Raw genomic sequence first — 23,672 nt, 5'->3', positions numbered from 1 at the left:
ATAAGCTCAAGTGACTGACCCAATTCAAAATCATGTTTTTGACGTTTCACGTTTGATCAGAGTGGGCTACCCTTTGTTCCTGAATGCTGGAAGTTACTATTTTTTCAGAGAGATGAAAGGTGTAGCAGACAGTAATCACAGACCATGTTAACCTGTATAAAATAACAATTAGTAAAAGCAACTGGGCCAAGAAATATCCAACTAGCTTGAGCACATCTGGAAGATTTAGTCTCTGTATTATTTCACTTCTCTGAATAATTTTTCAGGTTCCTTTTGCTGTTATATAAAAATTGCTGTTTCTCATGAGTCATTATCCATTCTATGAAATTCTAGCGTTAGAGAGAGGTAAAAGTTTACACTTTGTATACCATGAAGTATAACGCTAAAAGTTAAACATCTCCATGCTGGATTTGTTTGATTTAAGAGCAGTGATGACCCTTGAAAGATTGCTCTATAAAACAATGTCCGGTCATCCCTCGCCGGGCCGCTGAAGAACTCTTTGAAGCTCATCTGCCATCCCTTGTAAGAGAACAGGTTTTCGGATCATTCCATTCATTCCCATCTGCAGGCATCTCTCCCAAACATTATCCTCAGCACTGGAAGTCACAGCTATAATCAATGGCCAACTACGACTTCGGATCTTCCGGATTCGCGTTGCCACTTCGAACCCATCCATTTCTGGCATTTGAATATCTAAAACAACTAGTCTGAAAGAATTTTCAGCAGAGCTAAGAGCACTAAGGCATTCAAACCCGGATGAAACAGCAGTCACTTCACAACCTAACTTCTCAAGCAACTTCTTGGTAACGGTTCGGTTTAAAGCATCATCATCAGCAAGTATAACTCGAAGGCCTCTGAACTGAGGAATGGAACTTGGTTGTTCTGAGGAAAGTCCAGAGGCAAATGTGGCTCTTCCATAAGATGGTCGGATTTGAAACCGAAGAACCAGAGTCATGCTCTGTGCAAAACCCAGAGGGTTCAAAGATATCCAGATATTACCTTGCATCATCTGCACATACACTTCTTCTTAATATTGTTTCATATAGTATAGTTCATGCATCTTAAATCTGCTACAGGAAGATAAATTGGAAAAAGAAAACAAAGCTCTTTATTTCAAGTATGCTTTCATAAAAGCCACAGCACAAACAAAGGCATGATATGGCACCAAATCATTTATAACCTAACCCCCCCACCCCCCCCCCCCAAAAAAAAAAAAAAAAAGCTTTTGAGTCCTATATGGAGGTGGCACCAACTGAAAAACAAATGAGATATGGATGAAGAGTCCATTTGGTATGACTTATAGAGAATCATTTTTGACTTCGAGTCATGATTCTAAAGTTAATTGTCATGAATGACTTCTGACAAAAATAATTTAAGTTGGACATATCTTTGGGAGGCATTGGCTGAGAACAATTTCTTTTAAGAACGGAGATGGTACAAGTTAGAATCAATAGGTTACAAGTTAGAAATTTCATCTTTTAACTTGATTGTAGAAATAAGTTTTTGATTCAAGAAAGTTATTTCAAACCAAACATATGGTTTTTCTTTGAGTAAAAAAAGAAAACTTAAATAATTTGCAAAAGTCATGCCAAACGAGATCTAAGTTGGGCAATATTTAGTGAGGTTATTTGGAAGCGGAAGTGAGTTATAATTTCCAGAAATGGAACTAGCTAAGAGAGATTGCCCATGGAACAAGGCCATATTGAAACATTCTGCAAGGGGAGAATGCCTCAAATCTCATCAGATGCATTTACAAGAAGCTGTAAACTTAGAAAAGAAAGTTTTCTTCCATAAATTTTACTAGCAATTCTCTCTGTGCAATGCATTTTCATCTCTAGATTTAGGTGCATAAAATGGCATCATTTCACCTCACAGGGTGTCTGCTGCCATTGCCTCTATTGCACAATAATGCAGCAATAATTATCAACTACTGGCATGTGTAGTCCACGTAGATAAAAATAATATTTGATGCCTCACCTGTACAAGCCTTTTGCACATGATGAAGCCCAGACCCTCCTTAGCTTCAGCACTGTTTTGCCTCCTACCAGAAGAATTTGTGGTTGAGCTAGCTCCATCTGATAGAGAACTTCCTTCTCTGATCTCCATGTCAAACTTTATACATACAAACTCATCAGGAGCATTTGATTTCCACATCCCCAACATTCTATCTGTCTTGCCCTCGCTATCACTCTCTGAAAAAACTCGAAATATGACATTCCCCCCTCCATCATAGATATTTAAAAGATATCCAACCATGTGTAAAATAACTTGAAAGGCCCTTCTTTCATCTCCTATCACTAGATCAGGCAAAGAACTTTGAACATCAAGTTCAAAATCAAAACCTTTATACACACACAAGCACTTAGCAAGGCAACAAGCTTCTTTGATCATGGAGCGTAGACGAAAGGGCCTCATCCCTAAAGGGAACCTTCCGGTGTTATCTTCTGCTGAAATATCCATCACATCATTAATCAAAGTTGAAAGCACATTGCTGGTTTTCACCAATGTGTCAATAACAATCCTTTGCTCAAAGCCCATATTATCATTTTGGAACATAGAGAGCAATCCCAGGATTGAGTGCATTGGTCTCCTCATCCCATGGCTCATCACTTTTTGAAAGGAATTCCTTGCCTGGCTTGCCATCATTGCATTATTCCTTGCCTGTTGCAGTGCACGATTTTGCTCACTCAGTTTCTCTCTCATGACTTTTGATTCTTCAAGAACTGCCGCATGAGACAAAGCCACAGCTACTTGATCAGCAACTACTTCCACTATTTCCAATTCCTCAGGGCTCCAGCCTCTACAACTCATGCTTGGAAGAACCAAAACCAGTATAGCATAACAAGTATCCACTAATTCAGGTGTCCCCCCTTTGAAATTTGAAACCTGTAGCATTGGCATCCGGATTGCTGCCACAGCACCTGACTCCTCCAACTCTCTACCACTTGAAGCACCAAGAGCTGAATCAGGCCTCAAAACCTTGACCCCCTTGCTACCTTGTATTTCTAACACATCTGGATCATTTACCGGGATAGAACGGCGATAAATTTTAGAATTGCCCTTCAACTCATGGGTGAGATGGAACTCCGTTCTATTCTCATTAGGCATCCATACAGCACAATTATGCAAATCTAAAGTCTGAGAAAGCTCAACCAGAGTGGTATACAATATTGTATGCTTATCAAGTGACTTCCTGATTTCTTGCGTTAGCATCCTAACATGCCAACTAGCTTCCTTTTGCTTCTTCATCATCCCCACCTCTTGGTCTAATTCCAACACATTTTGCTTTAAGAAAAGCTCCCTCACCTTCCATTTGAGAAGAAGAGGAATCAGAGTTAAGAGGGTTATGGCGGTTGCACAAGAGACCAAGGCCGTGAGGAATTTGGCAATGGTGAGGGACAGTATCAGCTGGAATGAGTGTGGTCCATAATAAGTCCATGCATTGATCAAATGTGTCAGTCCACAAAGGACTATGAATGCTATAAACTGAAGAAGGACCCATTTGAAAGGAAAGTTGGAGCAGCTAATAAACCAAAGAAGCTCGATTGGAATCGAAAAATACGCTATTGCAATAAAAACATCACTCACTCTCTGAGCTTCCATAATGTTGTGTATGCTCCAAAAACCCTCATCATCGCAATTACAATTCGCAAAGTCATTGTCACTTGCAGTGACCAAGATCGCTAGATATGAAATCAGCAAGAATCTAGAAGCTAATGCTCTTAACATTGCGCACCCAAGTGAACACTTGCCTAATGCATTCTTGTCACACGTTCCTAAATCTTACAAATCCCTAGTATATCAGAATCCAAAAAACAAAATATGAAAGACAACTGCTTGAACTATGCTCTAGAACCCCAAGTATGAATATGCATTCCCTGGTCTGAACTCTTCAAACACACAAACACAGACACACACAAGCTCACCAATTATAACAAAGCCATGTCTAACACTCCAAGATCTAAAATACCAACTTGAATTTTACACTAAAAATCAACAACACAACACCATCAACCAAATTTCAAGATCTTCCAGACCCATAAAAAAAAATAGACCACTGTGATTTTCTTTCCACAACCAGTAATCTTTGACACGTTTCCCCACCACTGCTCATCTTATTATTTTGATAGCCATACAAGAAGAAGAAAAAAAACCAAAATTCTAAACTGAAAACAAGTAGCTATCTATCATTTTGGAAAACAAAATGAGAAATCAGAAATGAAGAGTGGACCAAATAAAAGAAGCTAGAAAGAACACACCTTTTGCCTCTCCTGAGTCAAAACCACCTATCCAAGCCAAAACCAATTACTTTTTGCTATATTTTGAATAAAACCCAAGTCAAGATGCATCAACTTGCTCGCTCTAAAAAAAGAAAAGAAGGGGGGAAGGGGGTTTTCCTCTCTTGCCTAGTAAAAGTGGAATTGTTGCTCTATGAGCTATCAATCACTCTCGCAAAGAAGAAAGATTTATATACCTCTTCAACAAAAGATCTTTCCGCTTTTCTTTTCTCTTTTTTCTTCCTAGCTTAGCCTAAATCACCTCTGCCCTCTCTAATAAAGTTTAAAGAGAGAATCTGGTGTCGTGAACTTGAGATGTGATGGGAGAAAGAAACAGTGAAAGAAAACACAGAATAGGGTTTAAGAAGTGGGGTCCTCACTTCTCCACACATACTGAATGTGAAGAGAACCTAGACACCCTCTTCTTCTTCTCTCTCTCTCTCTGTCCCATCACCCCATCAAGAATATGGTTTTCTATTCTTCCCTTCCTTTATTGAACCTTTTTGCTCATCAAGAAAGTTTTGGCATTTGCTCCATTTTCTTATAATTAGCTAGGATTTCTTTGAATTGGTTTGCTTGTTTTTGTTTATAATATCATACGTGTGGTAACTTTAGTCTTAGAAAAAATAGTTTAATTAATTAAATATTTTTTTATTTAAATTTTAATTTTATCAAAACTAAAATAATCTATTTTTTATTTATAATTTTATTTATTTTACATGTAAAAATCTATCTTATTTGACCAAATATATATTTTTTTAAAACTACATTTAAGATTATCTTTTTAAATTATAATCACAAAACTATTAACATAATAAGAATATGCTTGATAGCTTTCACTGTTTTTTAAAAGTATATTTTTTAAAAGAATTATTAAATTTATTTTTTAATTTTTTTATAATAATAATATTAAAAATAAAAATAAATTATTTTAATATATTTTCAGTGTTACACATAAATTAAATTAAGTAACCCACTATCTCATTTACTTGATATAATATATTTGAATTAATTTATGATTTAGTTAAAATTTAATTTGATTTTTTTTATAAAAAAATATTAAAACTATATCGTTTTAAAAAAAATTTAAATACAAAAATAACGTTGATCTGGATTTATCTAAATTAACCTCCTCCATCAGGAATCCAGGTGGGTGATGGAGAGGACTGGGTTTACTAACTTGATAATTGGTGAATATTAATTTGAATTAACAAATAAATTAAATGAAATGAAACAATTTATTGGTAGATCAATGATGTGGAATTTTCCACACATGCTCACCGTCGGATGAGGCAATGAACTGGCGAAGATCTCAAGGTTCTGCGCGCGTACGAAGGCAGCTGCTTACGTGGTGATTTTAACCGTTTCAACTTACGAGTCCACGACGGTTATAAAGTGTGGCTCTTTTTTAAGGCTAGGGGGATTGCTACTCTGCTTCGCGAACCAGAATTTGTAAGCACCTGTCACGTGTAGCACGTGCTGACTACAGGTAGAAAAGGGGGCCACTAAGCACTGATTTGGTGTATTTAATAAGTTTTGATTATACTACTATTGTTAGATTCGATTAAACTAATTAATTAATTTTGTCACTAACGTGACTCTATCGTGTCACGGGATGAGAAAGTTGATACTTTAATTTTTTTAAAAAAAAAAAAATCAAAAAAATGTTTTTTTAACTAATTTTCCTTATAAATAAAAATTCAAAAGTGAAGTTTCAAACTTATAAGTGGACTAACTTAAATTTTTAATTAGATAAGCTAGGTTTTTTCCTTCTTCTATTTTTTTTAATTTTTGTATGAGTTATTTATTTTAATTTAAATTGTTTTATAACGAAATTATTTTTGTTTTTTTAGTAGTTAAATAAATTTATATTTATAGACCGTAATGAAAATAGAGTACAAACAACATCCCAAAATAAAAAAAAACTTATGTTGCCTTTTTTAAAAAAAAAAAATCGTTTCGCAAATAAATTCTTTTAATCTAATTTTATTGCCCCTTCTTTTTATATTTAGAATTGCATTTAGATACATTTTAAAAATATATTCAGCTTGAAAAAAGTATCAAATCAATATATTTTTTAATAATGATATAAAAAAAATCATTTTAATATATTTTCAAATAAAAAAAATCTATATCTAAGTACCAAAACACAGTCTAGAATCAATATTCAAGTAAGATCACCTCATTGTAGTAATTTTGTTTAAAATGTTTGTAGTCATTATTCAAAGGGTTTATTTAAGTATAATTATTGTATTAACTCACGGAGACAATCTTAATAACTTGTAAGAAAAGATAACCATGAATTGTGTCCAAAGGAGCGAAGACATATTAAGTATAATATATAGTATTGTAACAAGAAAGGAGATGTGGGCTTCAATATACAATTAGGTTTCCCCAGTATTCTTGCTAAAGCCAGCACAAGTCCTTCCAACTGGGACCAGAGACTTCTCATGTATTCACCCTCGACTATGCTAAAATAGTAAATTAACATTTTTTTTTTATAATTTTAATATTCTAATATTAAAAATAAAATTTTTAATATATTTTCAAGTTAAAAATATCAGTCAGCGGCTACTGTCTCCATCTATTTGACTAGGCAAAACATTGCAAGTTGCAGATTGTACCTCCACTTGTTGAAAAGAAACAGAATTCTATCTTACACATGCTTGGAGTTAGCAAGGGAATCTACCCACAAAAGATATGAATTATATGCCAAAAGATGCAGAAGACAGGTAGGTTTTCAGAATAACACATTGTGTTATCCCGTGAGGACACCGGCATAAATCCAGAACGAGTATAATTATCTCAGTTGGCGGAACTTTTGTCATTTGATGCCAGGTTCTCAGTTGAATCTTAATTCAATGTTAACAGGAATCAGCCAGTAACTCCAGTATGCGAACAAAAAAGGAAAAGAAAAGATATATATATAAAAAAAAAAAAAAGAGTTGCAACTGAGTGCATGAGCATAAAACTAAGGCTAACACTTCTAATTTTGGACCACGAGCTAGCAAGGAGTATAGAGAGTGTGGCTAAACTGTACAGAATACCATCCGGCACTCCACGAAGGTTGCAAAAGGTTGTGCATGCATTTTCTCTGGTCAATGTACCTGGGATTGAAGATAGACGACAAAACAGTGCTTCAAAAGTCAACCAATCTGTAATCTGGAAGTCAATCATAGTCACCGTTTACAGGAGATTGGGATCCTCCATGACCTGTTCTTCCTGAAAAATGAAAACAACCCATGTCAGTTGGTGAGTCCATGAGCGGGAGAGGACAGAGGGGGGGGGAGTCTTATATATTTACCTGTAAAATCATAACCTGCAGTTGTTCTGACATCTGGACTGCTCCTCCAATCCATGGTTCTTGCAGATAATAAATGCATAGTGGAAGGTTGCATTGTAAATGGATTGCCTCCACCTACGGTAAGAAGGTCATCATTTCCCCTCGCTGGATTCCTCACAGGAGATTCAACTGGTAAGCGGAAGCCAAAACTTGGTACTGATGCCTTAACTGGTGATGGAAGCTTGCTGCCAGATGCATCACCTTTTCCACTACCATCCTTCTTGTTGTCAAGCACAAAAGTACCGACAATGACCTGTGCACAAACAACTAATAAATCATAAATATTAAGGACATATTCACGAAAACATTTTAAATGTGGAACAGGATTTCTACGATCTGGACCCTCTTTTACATGCATGTATGTGCTTTCAAATGAAAAGGGTGGTCCTCGGCCATAGTTTGCTCCCTACTTCATACATCACATATTTTAGAGAAATTGTATATTTTAATCAATACCTGCACAGGGCCAGCAGCCTTTAGAGGTCCACCAACTCCTCCTCCAATGATCTGGCCATTTGAATCAGAAAGGCATACACTGAGGCCACCTGCTCTTCCCCCCATGTCAGTACGTATATAAGATCCAGACAGAGAAATGATCTCAAATCGGCCCTGATGTTAAAAGAGCACGCAGGAATGAAGAATTAATTTCTGATCACCTCAGAATATCATTTTTACAACTTTAGCTAGCAATTCAAATTGTCAAGCTATTTCTCAGAATATAAAATTTTATCAGATGTAGTATCAATTGTTTAAGCAAATAGCAAGCTAATATTTAACCCAGACACTATCAGAGAATTCTTTGGGCACACATGAAAATAATACAAATGCTTCCAGTTCTCAGAAGCTAGAAAGCAACACAGTATACCATTTGATTTTCAAGAAATACATTAAGTGAGATGTGGAATTTTCTCAAAGATACTGCTGTCTGTATCATCCACAGGGCAGTCAAGATATACTATATCAACTAGTCTGTTCAGGCAACAAGAACAAACCGTGATATCATGGAAATGTACTAAAAATGGTGCTCTCAGTTATCTTTCATATTTCCCTGACATTCAGATTTGTGTAGTAGTAGAACCAGACCACCTAAGTATAGGTTCCTTTACATGTCTGGCCTTGAATTTTCAAAAAATACTCTATGCCAAACCCCATACTATTGACACATCCTTTCCAGCCTGCCCAACCACCCAGGAGATGAGTCTTATTTTCCTAAGTGCAGCAGTTGAAAGTTTGACACTATAACACCACTAACCAGAAGTCATTTCTCAAAACCAGTGGGGCACTTGGACCATTATGAGGCTGCTACTTTGCAGTTGTAATGTCGTTCTTTCTTATCATATAGCCTTGAAGGAAACAACTTTTTTGTTCCCTTCTTAGATTTTGTTCTTTATGTCGTCTTTCAGAAGTACCCTTCTTCCAGTCAAATACAGAATCATGATATTGAAAAAGATATCCGGAGGCCATATCAAAGAAGCATAAGTCGGCATGCTTCTCAAAGCATGAAAGTTGGCATGCTTAACAAAAGAGAGTAAGTTTTGAATCTTTTAATCATCATTATTTTCCTCTCATTTTACAATATGATGTCCATCCGAAAATTCAAGGAAAAGAGAACAGAGTTCTGGAATTCAAAAAAGTTACATGCTCATAAACAATTACCTCATATGAAATGTTGCCTCCTGAAGTTGCTGGTTGGCGAAGAGATACATTCATGACTGAACCAGATGCAGATAGAATACACATTTCACGCGTGCTTTGTTGCAGGAATTGAATGATTTTCTGGCCAACATCCTGTAAGGAATTTATTTTACTGAGGAATAAACAGAGTTTCATGTATCTACAAAAACCGCTATTGGCATCCCAACAACCCTCTTGTTGCAGCAACTAATTCTGAATAGATACATGAAAAGACTTCAAAACTACATTAATCGTGATCTATCCCGCCCCAATCACATCCCAAATCCTTACGCTTGAATGCCCCCATGACCCTTGAGTATACAACTGAACCACATAATGTTGTTCATCAGAATAAAGACCAAGAATGAAGGGAACTCTTAACTGACAGTTTAGGAACAGAAATATTCACACTATCACCTGTGCATGACATTTAAAGGAGTAGCTTTCCAGCATGTATGTGCAAATGACATACCACAAAGATCCAATCACCTTGTTAAACATTTAAAATAACAAGTAAATAATCATAGATTTTCTAGACACTTGGAAAAATCACAGAAGGAACCAAGATAAACCAGTGATCAAAAATGAAAAACACATGCAGTTTCTTACCTTGACTGACTAATATCTGGACATCTACATGAAGAAATTCATTAGAAAACTTTATCATCTCAAAAGGAACAGGAATGGAATGTAGCCGAAGTTTTTTAAAAAAGGGTAAAAAAGGAACCAACAGTCAATGACTATGATAAAGAAATATTGCAACACCTGGCAAAAGGAACCTGGGAAATTTTAACAGCCCAAAAGGCAAACTTTTAACATTCAATCTGCCATCACAATCAAAAGAGTCTACATTATCAGATAAATACTCTATTCTTTGACTTCCAATTATTTTTCCTTTCCTGTATGGAAACCACTAGTATTGTGCATAAGAACTTGGCCAATGAAGAATTTTAGATTAGTCTTTTTTATTTTTTTCACTTTCATATTTAAAACTTCATTATGCATGTCAATGAACACTTTCTCACTTTTTTTTTCCACAACAACAAAAGGTAAACCATAAGCTAAAAGACTATAAAAATTTAATCCACTTCTCGTTTATCACATATCTGGTAGTGGCCAGCATAAATATTTGTTTTAGGATGCGATCAGTAACCTTCCACACATGCATCTCTGATAATAGTCCAGCACACAGTACATCACTCAAAATCTCAAAACTCCCTTAAATATTGACGTCATAATCATCCACAGCTAAAGGAACTGAACCATGTTCTAAACAGATCTCCTCAAGTATTTGCAAACATAAACCGACCATACAATTACATGTTCTTTAACAATTAAAAACACCATGTGCCTAGAACATGGTTAAATATTGACGTCATAATCATCCACAGTTTAAGGAACTGAACCATGTTCTAAACAGATCTCCTCAAGTATTTGCAAACATAAACCAACCATACAATTACATGTTCTTTAACAATTAAAAACACCATGTGTCTAGAACATTGAGCGAAGTCACCAAGAACATTAGCTATCTCCCAGCAAAGAAAACATGAAAAAGTTAACAATTTCTGCATATGCATACCAAAACTGAGCAGCAAGATTACACGAAAGCAAAGGAAAACATCCCTCCATGTCACAGCTAAGTATATATTTCAGTTTTACATCAAAAGTTTAAAATTAGATGTTCATAAAACCAGGCTAATCACGGATAAATTATGCTTCCCATGAAATTGAAAAATAAAAATAAAAAATTCAGGAAGTAAATGAATCCATGTTTTTAAAAGACATGAGCGGGTTGATGATGGTTTTCCACCCTTTTAGCCAGTCACTAAAAGAGCAATTCCATCAAAGCAACACAGTGCTTGAATATGTATCATACACAAAATTAAAAACAAACAAATAGTAGACAGAGCTAAGGAAATTTTCATTAACAAAGATTTTTCTATATGCTTTCTTAGCATGTGAAAGATAATAACCAGATAAATGCATTTATAGGCTACCAACTCATCACTGATAACAGTACTGTAATCCAAGTCTCGGGAGTTTCCATACCTCACCCGCAGCTACAGTAATAACATGTGGTGTAAAACCATGCCCAGCAGTGCCTGCAATAAAGAATAAAAAGCAAGATGGACAAGTGTTTAAGCTGTGTAATAAAATCAACGAGAACAGTGATAATTAATATAATTTGAGTAAAGAAATAGCTCAGAAGGAATGCAAGTTTACCATTTACAAAAAGATGGTGTAATGAAATGACATTCATGTATGGACGGTCTCAAAAACAGAACAACAAATATCAGTCTCATAACATACAAAGTTCTTAACCAACAAATGACATTATAGGGAATGAGTGTCAGTAGCAACTCCAAAACTAATTGAAGAAGGTATTCCCAATTCCAATGAGCAAATTGGGATCATATTTGAGGGTAATAAATTCAATAATCTCTTCTTATTTGACTAGAAAAGACTCCCAATCAATTATACTCTGAAACAATTTCCTAGTAGCACATACAGTAACCACCTAAAAATTGCACGCATTTCTCAAATGCAAGTCAGACAAATTCAATCACATCAAAAAACTTTCTCTACACATTATCAAATGCAAACTATAGTTTTTTAAAGAAAAGAAAATGCATTAATAGTGAAAGAGAAGTACAATCACAAAAAGGAGGATAAGTCAGCCTCCACTCTATGGGCACAGCATACTAACAAACTATAAATTTAAAAACTAAAGCGACCCAATCTTGCTGAGTATCAGCTACGTTGAGCTGCTGCTTAAATTGGTGAGTTGGTTTCGGTTAGATTGGTAATTGCATGTGGACACATCATGTTTAGGAAAAGGACTTTACTGTTGAAGTTCGACTTGAAGAAGTTTTCCTAATGAAGGACCTTGTTGCTTGTATAAATAGCATGTGTAGTGACTACATTGTGTGTGCCTCCAATATCGATGATGTGTGGTGGCAACCAAAAGTAGTGCAGTAGCCAAAACCTTTAGCCAAAAGAATTAGTGCGTATTTTTCATTGAGTGATTTTCTTGGGTATAATTTTGGGTTTTGGGTAGTGAGGTATTTGTGCAGTGTTTAATTAGTGGGTGTAATCTGCAATATTTGATAGTGAAATTTTGTGGAGAACAAGAGTGGTCATAAGGCCTAATATTCACAGAGAAACAGATCATCCAACAAGCACAAGACTGGCAGAATGATCAAGCTCGAAACTGAGATGGGAGTTAAGAATGATATGGTTTTTATAGCATTTAGAACTAGCAAAACAATATAAAGAACAAGGAATGCTTGGCGTAGCAGAAAGACAAGATCATGTAAACATATCAAAGAGGCATGCAGTTAATGGGGCCACCAATGAATTGTTTGGAGGAAAGAGAATGCGACAGAAAAGAACTGGGGTTGATGAAAATGAAGCCTCATTAAAAAACCTTATATGCAAAATATTGCCTAGATTTCTTTTCCATTCTTTGGATCAAATAATCAAAATACTTGATGATGAATCCACAAACCAAAATGAACATACACATTGCAAAGTAAAAATAATCGCAGCCTCCATGACAAATTATATGACCCCAACAGGGTCAACAGACTAGTACTTGAGCTACGAGGATTGCAAGGGCCCATAAAGACAGCTACAACCATTGAACATCTACAATGGCAAGCCCAACAATATTAATACAGTAGCTGCTTTCTGATTCCTTTCAATTATATACTAATACAAATTAAGAAATCTTAATATCAGCAATATTGATCAACCAGCACCTCTTGCACTATTCTACTATACCTAATATGATATGCTTTATTGCTAAAGGATGTTCAGAGAAAACCCCTTGTGGTAGGATAAGCACAATTAAATACTGTTAGCTCAATTTTCCCATCAAATGATAACTCATATAAATGTCTAATACTAGAATAAATCAGAAACTAATGTAAATAAAGAATTTCAAGAATCATAACATGAAAATCTAGAACAAAGAATAGTCGACTTGTTTGATAATACAGAAACCAATGAATATGACCCAACGAAAAAAATAAGCATCGGAGAATACAGAAACCAATGAAAAAAAGATGGATTATGCAATGTAAGTACTCACAAGAACAAAATGTAAACCTTCATTGATTCAAGAAATACAAATTCAACATATCAAAAGACAAGATGTCACTAAGAGATAATGTGCAATAACCTCCCACTAAGAAGAGTTGCTAGAAACCATCATAATATATATATCTTCAAATGAAGCAGCAATTTAAGCAATCGCTCTATAATACTTGAGCAGCTGTTCAAGGAATTACATTGTGGAATTAGTTAATTCGCTACACTCCACATCAAACCATAAAAAATAAAAAATAAAGATATTTGGAGTCACACCCACCCATTGTCAATTTTTAAGATTTCCGGAAAAAAAAAAAAAAAAAAAAAACTTAAGACAGACTCATGCAATGCCTCGTACACAATTGAAAATTCCAACTAACTCAAAATTTTCAATTTAAACCATCAAAGATGAAACCTTTTAGGCAATTAAACAACATCTCAGAAACAAAACCACCCAAAGAACAAAAAAGAATCGATGAATTTCACATTCAACCACTGAAAGATTTAGTGAGAGAGAAAAAATCACATTTTCACAACCAAAGACCAAAAAACATCTCACAAACAAAGCCACCAGAAAACCAAAAACCATATAAATGAAAAATTGCACATCTTGTCACGGTAAAATGTTAAACAAATACATGCAAGTATCATACAACATGCAAAACTTCAACTAATTGGAAAATTTGACATTTACACCTTCAAAGGCCAAACCTTTCAACCAAATACACGTCATTTCACAACCACGAACACCAAAAAAAACAGCTAACAAATTCAACAATTTACACCACTAAAGACAAAACCCTTCAAGGAGTTAAACCACATTTTAAGATTCAACAATTCGCAAACAAACCATAAAAGGGTTAAAAATCCTTTACCAAGAACATGTTGAGATTTCTTGGAAGAAGAACCTGAAAAAGAGGAGGTAGTGGAAGAAGAACCAGCTTGGTGTTGTTCCTTCCTTTCTCTGGACGCAGCAACAGAAGCAGATGTAGCCGTTTTCTTGGCAGCCAAAGCCAGCTCAGGAGTCCCATACTTTCTGGGCCTCCCTCTCTTTCTCTTTGCTGATGTTGCCTCCACTGGTGCTCCTCCTCCTGTCACTGTAGCCGTGGTTGAGGGTCCCATTGAATGAGGGTAGAGCAAGTGGGACCCGGTAGGGGTGGTTGAGTCTGTGGGGTGATGAGGTGGCAGGAGGCCATTGGGGGGTGATGGGGTGTTGGTGGTGGTGGGAGTGGAGGAGAAGTAAGAGGTGAAGTGGTGATGCTGCTGCTGGCGTGGGTCGTTGAGTTCCATTTTTTTTTCTTTTTTCTTTTTTTTAGAGAGAGAGATTTTTTAAAAAAAAATTGATTTTGAAGGAATTGATTTTTTTTTTATTTGGATTCGAGAGTATTTTAGGGTTTTTATTTAAGGAGTGAGAGAAAAAGGAATTTTCAGATTTCTTGATTTTTTGGGGGGGAGAGAGAGTGATTTATAGCCGATGGATTACTTACTTGATTGGCTTGGATTTTATGATGATGCATATCTTTGTTTTCTTAGCATATCTAGATAAACCAATTATACTATATTAACTCTTTTATATTAAAATATTAAAATATTTTAAATTAATTGATTAAAATATTTATAATATTTAAGCAGTAATTATTAATATTTACTTGATAGTTCAATTATAAATATAAATAGAAGAAAAAAATTATATATAATTTCGTTAAAAAAATAAAAATATTTTTACTTATTAAATACTTATTTCTTTAATTTTTAATATTTATTTAACATGAGAGATATAGACATTTATAATAACAAAATTCATATACCGTTCCACTAAAATTTTTCATCTATTTAAAAATTATATATTTATTTTTCTCTTGTTTTTTTAATTCTTTTATTAAATAAGTATTGGTAGTTATATCCAGTGTTTTTAAATGTGGCCCGGTGGTCGCCCCGGCTCAAGATTCGGGTCACTCGAGTCGACCCTGATTTTTTTTATAAATTAAAATAATATTGTTTTGGTAAAAAAAAATTAGTCAATAGATTGCAACCGGGTTTTTGACCGGGTCACCTGAGTTTTTAATTGCCTTTATTTTTTAAAAAACCTGATTTGATTCCAGTTTCAGATCAGCTGAATCTTAAATCGACCCGCCTCACTAGTCCAGATTTCAAGATTATGGATATAGCTTCTATACTATAAACTTTCTTAGAAATATATATTTAAAAATAAAATTTAATTTTAATTAATATATAAATTAGTCTTAAAATATTAAATAAAAACTCATATAGTTTGTCTCCGATAGAAAGACTAAGACTAGAGGAATAAATTTAGCAATTAAATTTGTAAAAATCTTGAAAATTCACTATTAATTATTATTAACAAAAATTAAAAAAAAAAGATATTTTTAATAAAAAATACCTCAGAAAACACTATTTATTATAATAATTTTTTTATCATTTAAATTTTATCATTTAATATTTAATTTATTAAAAATAAATTTTATTTCTTGTTACAGTTTACTTTCTATATGTTTATTTAACTCTCATTACTCGTATTATGGATTTAATGGAATAATCTTATTTGCTTTAATTTTTTTTAATTTTATACTTTAACATCTTCAATATTAGTTAACTAGTAATTAGGTTTTGTTATTTATTTCAGTTTGTTTTATATGAAGTTATCTCGATCTCATAATTCAGGTCATAAACTTGTAAATTAACCTAAGTAGACTCAAGTCATTTTATTGTATATTTTTTTAGACTTTAATTTCATCATTTAACAATGAGTTTATTAAAAATTGAACTTCATGATTTATTCGATTTGCTTTTTATGAGATTATCTTAGTCTCATGACCTAGGTCGTGGGTTTGACAGGTTAACCCGGATTGACTCGATTCATTTTTTTGGTTCACTTTCTATGAGATTATTCCGGTCTCATGACATGAGCCATGAGTTTGGTGGGTTAACCCGGATTAACTTGCGTTGTTTTTTGTGTTTTTATTTTATTTTTTTCAATTTCATCCTTTAACATTAGATTAATTCGGAATTGAGCTTTTTAATTTATTTTGATTTACTTTATATAATATTATCTTTGTCTTGTAACCGGGGTCGAGAATTTGGAAAGTTAACTCTGATTGATTTAGATCTTTTTTTCAGGTCCCTTTTTTAATTATATTGTTTTTCAATTTCATCATGCAATATTGGGTTGATCGGTAATTGAGTTTTATAATTTATTTTGATTTGTTTTATTTGCGATTATTATGATCTCATAACCCAGGACGCAAATTTAAAAGATTAATCTTGATTGACTTAGATTGATCTAATATATTACTGTATATATATTTAAAAAAAAACATCATTTTTAATTTTTTTAAGTCAAACTATAATTTTACCTATTATCCAAATTAATTTTGAATTAATTAAATCAACCTTGTTATATCAAATTAATTTATATTTATTTTAAAGTTTTTTTATACTAAAAAAAATATTAGCTACACGTAAATATTTTGTTTTAAATTATAAACCAACAATCTAATCGGGTCTACTCAACAAGCAAGTTATTCATCGTTTCAATCTTACAAAAAAAAAAAAAAAAGTGATTCATTATTCATTATTTTATTTTAATTTTTTGTTAATGGACGAAATAACTTGTTTTTCTCACCGTTGGCATGACCCATGGTGCAAACCTTTCCAGGAGACCTGTGCTCAAAAGGAAAGAACATAACCTTCTTAAAGAAGTTACTATTTTTGACACAGAGCATAATGCGGTCTTAAGGATCACACAACAATCCCTGATAACAGTATCTTAAGCATCATGGAGAACTTTTTACAACTTCTGAACACAACACTTCCATTCCTTGGCAGGAGACAGAAGCATAGCTCATCTTGCTCGCTGTTATGAGAGTTTTCAGGGCTATATTTGGCCTAAAACTTGAAGTAAATACACTGGTTTTATTTTTCAGGAAAGGATCCACCAAAGTCGTACCATCCTCTACCTCATCTTTCCTCCTGGATTACAGCTATCGGCAAAAACATTAGTGATGACACAGGTGAGAGTACTAAGGATCAGATTTTGTTTATATTGAAAGAGAATCATGAAATGTTTTCACAAAAATTAACCAGTAATAGAGATATACACAAAAAAAATCCTGCTATACACTACATTCCAAGGATACAACAAGTTAGGAACATAGAACAATGGTTTTTCATAATCACTTGATATTGTTCGAATAAATGTTTATTTAGCGTGGTGGTGCTCCAATTTTTCCTCAGGATATTCAAGGCTCGTCCTTTGGTGCCTCCCCATCTGTGGTGTCTGTAGCAGATGCAACATTATGTGAGTTCTTAAGTTCCTCCAACTGCAACGAACCATTAAAACAAAGAATAAGGGTCAGATGGGGAACATGTAACAATGGGAAAACATATTGAAAACATGCAGTTACTGCAATCAGACTTTTGTCATGGTTTCTTGCCTGGAAAATATAGCTGGTTAAGATTTTATTAACATGATTACTTTCAATTAAGTATTCATTGGTCGCAATCAGAATGGATGAAAATGGACGGTGACAAACTTAAATTTTTAAGCAGACAAACCTAAATTAGTTGCATTTTCAGCTCATTCTCTTCACCTGGTCACCTGATTTCTGGTTTTAAATAGAGTAAATAATATGACTGGCACAGCAAATTGTCATGGAAGATTCATATGCATGTAGATGCATCTACTGCCACCTAGCTGTCTGAATTCGGCAATCATGTATCTCTCTCTATCTGGGCGTGTGCCTATCAAGTCCTACACATATGCATGCTCGAATTGGCGTTTTCCCATCATTTGAGAGTTTAGATTTCTCATCAGTCCATAATACAAATGGATACACCTTTTGAGAGAGATATTCCAAAGCCAGTGCCACACAGCTGAACAACAAACTGTTCTCTAGCAATACTTCTATTTGAGCATCACAAAACCAGGATCAAATACAACAGCATTCAGCTGTTAAGTCCACAGTGTCCATGGTCTTTGAAGCATGTCAAACCTATCTCTACGACTATCAGTCATGAGTCATGATTACTTAGCATTTAACTTATAATCCACAAATTAGGGTTTACTAACTTAAAAAAGAAAAAAACTATAATTTCTCACATTTAAGATCAAAATGCCTGAATATAGCATAAAAGCCTCACCTCTTTGCAAGTTTCTTGATGGGCTCCCAACAGATCACCATACTTATTTTGCAACTCTGACATTTCAGCTTGCAGCTTTTCATATTCAGACAAACTTGGGCCACCTAATTTTTGTTGAATGAATCTATCAAAACAAATTAAAACTTCGTTATTTAAATAATTTACTGGATGCATTTTTACAAGAAAATAAATTGTATCAAAAATAAAATAAAAAAGAAAAAAAAACATTGTTTTAGTGTGCAAGTCTATCTATTTATTAGAGTTTGCTATATTTAACAAATACAGAGAAATAAAAACTTACTCAAGGGCAGATGAAGGTTTGTCATTTTGCTCATACAATGCAACCAAGACTACACACACACAAAAAAAAATTCATGAATAAATAAGAAAATTCACAGTAAAAGTTAAAAACTGGGGAAGAAAAAAATGAAGCAGAAAGAAGAAACCTTTGGTGAGAGCATCAAGAACTCCACTACTCTCAAGATATTTCCTGAAAGCTTCCTTCTTTGCTTCTTTTTCCTGTATACAAAAAGTGGGGAAATGAAAAAATGTACAAAAATTAAGATCTTGACATTGAAAAGACACCAAAAACCCAATCTTTGCATAAAAAGAATGAAACCCATTTATATAAGAATGCAGATTTGTAGAGAGAGAGAGTGATTACCTCTTTGTATCGCATCATGATCCGTTTGCTCTGATTTCTAGCGCTGCTTCTTTACTTTAGATGGGGATTTTGCTCTCTTTAATCGTCTTCTTGTAAATTGTTTTGTAAGAAAGTAACAATAATGATGGTGCAGCCATCGGCGGGCCTTCCTGATGTAGACACTGTTCGCTTTTTTAATTTTTTAATTTTTTAAGTTTTAAATTATTATTTTTTTAATTTTTTTCTTTTAAATATTTATCTTTAAAATAAAAAATATTATTTTAATATATTTTTAAAAATATTTTCCACATGCTACCTTATATTGTCCTATGATATTATAAGCGTATTTGAGAATGCGATTATGGTTATTTTTTAAAGTATTTTTTATTAAAAAATATATTAAAATAATATTTTTTTATTTTTTAAAAATTATTTTTGATATTAGCGCATAAAAAATGATCTAAAACCACAAAAAATATTAATTTTAAAAAAAATATATTTTCAATTTTTTTCAAAAATATTTTTGAAACACAAAAATAATCAGGGTCTATATTACAAACTCAAACCAACAAATTATTTTTTTAATAGAGAGATACAAACTATAAGATATTATTTTTTGGATTTATATTTTATTTTTAATTAATTTATTAAAATAAAAATAAAAAAATACCTTCGAATGCATGCATGCGAATAATGATTTTTTATATAATTTGGATACAATAAAAATAATATATTTTTTTATAAAATATAAACTTCTGCGGAAGATTTTTTAATTAAGTTACAACACAATATGTTGAGATTAAGTTAAAAATATTGTTTTAGCATCCTGTCAAAGTATGGGTGAATTATAAATTAATTATTTTATTAAAATAATTTTTTTTTGTATAAAAAAACAATTCCTAAAATTAACCAAGCTAGATTTGAACTGGTTGTTAAAAATTTATCCAGATTAATAAAATTTTATCGAGTCAATTTTTTTTATATTCAACTTAAAACCCATCTTGAATTAGGCTTTGAACCCTATGTTTTTCAAATTATGTTAGAGCTGCTATATTGAAGTTGCTGCATTGAAGAGCTAGATTGTGTAGGAAATAATGAAGCTGAAGAAGAATATTTAGCTAGCAGAATGGAAGGGTAAATCAGTTAGCTAGCAGTTAGAATTAATTACAACAGAGTTAATACAATGATGTGTTAAACAAGCAATCAATGAATAATACAATAATTTTCTGTATTACAAATGAAATTCTTTGCTCTCTTGAACTCTCCTCTAATTCTCAATCTCTTTCTCTCATTGTTAATAGTGATCTTAATAATTTGGTATCAGAGCCCTTTTACAAGAGTAATATTGAGCATAGCGATGGTAGAATGCAACAAAATAAAGGCCTTGAAAGAACATGGAAGGCAAGTAGATGAGAGGATACAAGTTCTTCCATGAGAATTGCAAAAACCATTAATGGAGAATAGAAAATAATGGCAAGAACAATATAAATGGAATGGACAGTTTAACACTCAGATGGAGACTTTGATGGCTACAATTAAAACACTTATTGGAGGACATGATGCAGATAAAAAAACAAGAAGCAATTCTAGCTCAAAAAGGGTAATTTGAATGCATCAACACTAGTATTATAACCAGGAGGATCAAAGAATCAACCAAGAAGGTCACGACAATCAATCCAATCGGCTTGAAAGGGGACCTCCCACTCGGGTTAAAGACTCAGGATTCAACTTTCTGGATTCCTTGTAAGATGCTCAAGAAAAGAGAATATATACAATGGAACTCTTCCTGAACTGACTACATTCCATGGGGAAAAACTAAAAGGTTAGATTAGAAAATGTAAGAAATTCTTTAAACTACATTTCATTCCGGTTCATCAATGGGTAGAGATTGTTTCTCTTTACTTTGAAGGAGAGGCAAAGGTATGGTACGAAGGATTCTTATATAGTAACCATGATTTAACCAATAAGGAAGAATTTGTGAAGGTCATTTGCATGTGATTTGGTAGTAGAGAAGATGTGGTAGAGGAATTCAACAAATTGACACAAGAAAAAAAGCTGAAAGGGTTTGTTGAGAGATTTGAGGAGCTCAAGTCCTTAATGAGCATCTTGAATCCGTCATTGCCAAAATCATATTATGTTTCAAGTTTTATTAGTGGCCTTAAGAATGATAACAGGCCAATACTGAAAATATTAAGGCTCACAACTATAATATATGCATTTGATCAAGCAAGGTGGCAGGAGGAATCGAGTCTGGAAATAACAAGCAAGAACATATTCATATCAAGAATACCTTCCTCTTTCAAAGTAACCCTTTAAAACTTCACATATAAAGAATGGTTTGCTAGTGGGAAAAAAAATAACATTTGCTTAAAACAATCTATGAATAAAGGAGAAGACTAGGCCGATGTTATAGATGTGGAGAAAAATTTACATTAGAGCATTAATGTAATAAAAAAAATATGAATATGGTGAGTGGTGAGGAAAAAGAAGAAGAATTTGTAAAAGTAGAAGAAGGAAAAGGTGACATCAATGCGATAATGACATAAAAAGAGCAGGTAGAAGAATATGGATTATCTCTAAATGCATTAGCTAATAATTATGCTCATGATACAATTAAAATTATAGGAAATTATCAAGATAAAGACCTTATAACTCTGATTGGTAGTGAGAGTACACATAGTTTTATTGATGAACAAGTAGTTAAGAAGATTATAACCATCATTAAAAGAACTATTGTATTGGTTTGGATGATGCAAGAACACAAATTCTAAGCTAATTTAAGAATTCTGAAACTTGAAAGGTGTGATATGATGTTAGGAGTAGATTGGTTAAGAATCTATTTATTTATCTTATTTGATTTCATTAAGATAAAATTATCTTTTAAAAAGATAGAAGGATGATTGAGTTTAAGGGTATTATAGAAAAGAAGCTCAATTACAATTCGTCTCTGCTTCTAAGGTATAGAAGAATCTTAAAGAGGCCGTATATGGCTTAGTATGACAATTCTTCTTATTGGATGCTAATGAGGAAACAAGGCAAAAGACAATAAATGAAAAGGGTCAAGGCATTATTGGAAGAATATATAACAGTCTTTGATGAGCCTAGCTAATTACCACATGAGAGAGTTTTGGATCACAAAATTCCCTTGATTCCAGGAGCTAAACTAGTCAACATCAGACCATATAGAAGATCTTTTATGCATAAGGATGAAAAATAGAGGTTGAGGAAAGAAATGCTAGAAAATAGGTTAATACAACCAAGTACTAATTCATTTGCCTCTCTAGTATTACTAGTTAAAAAGAAAGATAATAACCAGAGATTTTATGTGGATTATAGGTAATTGAATGAGCTGACAATTAAGAACAAATTTTCAATACCTCTCATTGATGACCTTATGGATGAGTTACATGGGTTATAATACTTTCCTAAATTGGATCGGATGAATGGTTATCATAAGACTCAAATGCAGGAAAGTGACATTGAGAAAACAACATTTCATACTCATCATGGGCATTATAAATTTCAGGTCGTGCCTTTTGGCCTTACAAATGCTCCAACTACATTTCAGGCCCTAATAAATTATGCGTTAGAACCTTTTCTTAGGAAATCTGTACTGGTTTTCTTTGATGATATTATGGTATATAGCTGAAGTCTGGAACTGCACATCAATCACCTAAAAAATATCTTAGAAACACTGAGGAATAATCATTTATTTGTCAGGAAATCTAAGTGGTCTTTTTGTAAATCCCAAGTAGAATATTTGGGACATATCATGCCAGCTAAAAAGATAGCCACAAATCTAAAGAAGACTGCAGCAATAAGAGATTGGCCTACCTAAAAAATAGTAAAGGAACTCAGAGGTTTCATATGATTAACATGTTACTATATGAAGTTTATAAAGGGATTTGGTATCACAAGTAAACCATTAACTGAACTCTTAAAAAAACATAGTTTTAGTTGGAATGATACTGCTCAAAAGGCATTCGAAGACCTAGAGGTGGCCTTGTGTAAAGCTCTAATTCTTGCATTGTCAGATTTCACTAAGGACATAATTGTTATTGGAGCTACAAGTGACTCTAAGAAGAAATTGATAAGTGTAGCTCATGATTCTTATATAAGAAGCCATGTTGGTATTCAAAATTCTTATAGAAGATTAAAGACCTTATTATATTGGCCTTTCATGAAGAAGATGGTGAAACAAATAGTGAATGGATGTGATATCTGCAAGCAAGCCAAGTTAGAAAGGATTATTATCTATCCTGGACTATTACAACCACCACCAGTTCCAAATGGAGTTTGAAAAGACATTACAATGGACTTTATTGAAGGATCGTTAAGATCTGAAGGTAAGGACATTATCCTAGTTATTGTGGATAAACTCACCAAGTACAACCATTTCATTGCCTTATCTCATCCATTCACTGTCAAGTCTGTTGTTGAGATCTTCTTAAATCATTTTCTATAAGTTTCATGGCTTGCT

General features: G+C 33.3%; 3 protein-coding genes across 6 annotated transcripts; all 3 read right to left on the bottom strand.

The window, feature by feature from the left end:
* Positions 1-215: 215 nt before the first annotated feature.
* LOC112325302 (protein EIN4) lies at positions 216-4,811 on the bottom strand. Its single transcript, XM_024591467.2, has 2 exons — positions 1,978-4,811; positions 216-1,009 (listed from the first exon to the last, which is right to left on the bottom strand). Exons 1-2 carry the CDS (start codon positions 3,727-3,729, stop codon positions 470-472), a joined length of 2,292 nt encoding a protein of 763 aa, XP_024447235.1. The 5' UTR covers positions 3,730-4,811; the 3' UTR covers positions 216-469.
* A 2,248-nt stretch (positions 4,812-7,059) lies between these two features.
* Positions 7,060-14,837, bottom strand: LOC18108059 (AT-hook motif nuclear-localized protein 14). Of its 4 annotated transcripts, none has more exons than XM_006370907.3 (6): positions 14,265-14,832; positions 11,347-11,399; positions 9,277-9,408; positions 8,077-8,229; positions 7,582-7,873; positions 7,060-7,499 (listed from the first exon to the last, which is right to left on the bottom strand). In XM_006370907.3, exons 1-6 carry the CDS (start codon positions 14,677-14,679, stop codon positions 7,447-7,449), a joined length of 1,098 nt encoding a protein of 365 aa, XP_006370969.2. In that variant the 5' UTR covers positions 14,680-14,832; the 3' UTR covers positions 7,060-7,446. The 4 variants fall into 4 exon arrangements, with proteins under 4 accessions (XP_006370969.2, XP_024447470.2, XP_052305669.1 ...); XM_024591702.2 differs by having other exon boundaries at positions 14,298-14,831; XM_052449709.1 differs by having other exon boundaries at positions 7,060-7,873; positions 14,265-14,837.
* A 2,587-nt stretch (positions 14,838-17,424) lies between these two features.
* LOC18108060 (uncharacterized) lies at positions 17,425-19,353 on the bottom strand. The gene is made up of 5 exons (XM_006370908.3): positions 19,214-19,353; positions 18,996-19,068; positions 18,851-18,899; positions 18,550-18,673; positions 17,425-17,729 (listed from the first exon to the last, which is right to left on the bottom strand). The coding sequence occupies exons 1-5, from the start codon at positions 19,229-19,231 to the stop codon at positions 17,649-17,651; spliced, it is 345 nt and encodes a 114-aa protein (XP_006370970.1). The 5' UTR covers positions 19,232-19,353; the 3' UTR covers positions 17,425-17,648.
* Between the last annotated feature and the right edge of the window lie 4,319 nt (positions 19,354-23,672).

The sequence above is a fragment of the Populus trichocarpa genome, chromosome 19 (genome assembly GCF_000002775.5).
Source record: "Populus trichocarpa isolate Nisqually-1 chromosome 19, P.trichocarpa_v4.1, whole genome shotgun sequence".
NCBI classification, from domain to species: Eukaryota; Viridiplantae; Streptophyta; class Magnoliopsida; order Malpighiales; family Salicaceae; genus Populus; species Populus trichocarpa.
The sequence above is the reverse complement of the archived record's forward strand: the minus strand, read 5'-3'. Positions and strand labels throughout refer to the sequence as shown.

Excerpts from the sequence above, each read along its gene's own strand:
- LOC112325302 (XM_024591467.2), bottom strand. The coding sequence starts at position 3,729 with ATGTTAAGAGCATTAGCTTCTAGATTCTTGCTGATTTCATATCTAGCG. Across the intron at positions 1,010-1,977 it reads TGTGCAAAAGGCTTGTACAG|ATGATGCAAGGTAATATCTG; the intron begins GTGAGGCATCAA and ends GTGTATGTGCAG.
- LOC18108059 (XM_052449709.1), bottom strand. The coding sequence starts at position 14,679 with ATGGAACTCAACGACCCACGCCAGCAGCAGCATCACCACTTCACCTCT. Across the intron at positions 11,400-14,264 it reads GAAATCTCAACATGTTCTTG|GCACTGCTGGGCATGGTTTT; the intron begins GTAAAGGATTTT and ends TCTTTATTGCAG. Across the intron at positions 9,409-11,346 it reads TTACTGTAGCTGCGGGTGAG|GATGTTGGCCAGAAAATCAT; the intron begins GTATGGAAACTC and ends AATTCCTTACAG.
- LOC18108060 (XM_006370908.3), bottom strand. Across the intron at positions 18,900-18,995 it reads TCTTGATGCTCTCACCAAAG|TCTTGGTTGCATTGTATGAG; the intron begins GTTTCTTCTTTC and ends GTGTGTGTGTAG. Across the intron at positions 17,730-18,549 it reads ATCAAGAAACTTGCAAAGAG|TTGGAGGAACTTAAGAACTC; the intron begins GTGAGGCTTTTA and ends GGTTCGTTGCAG.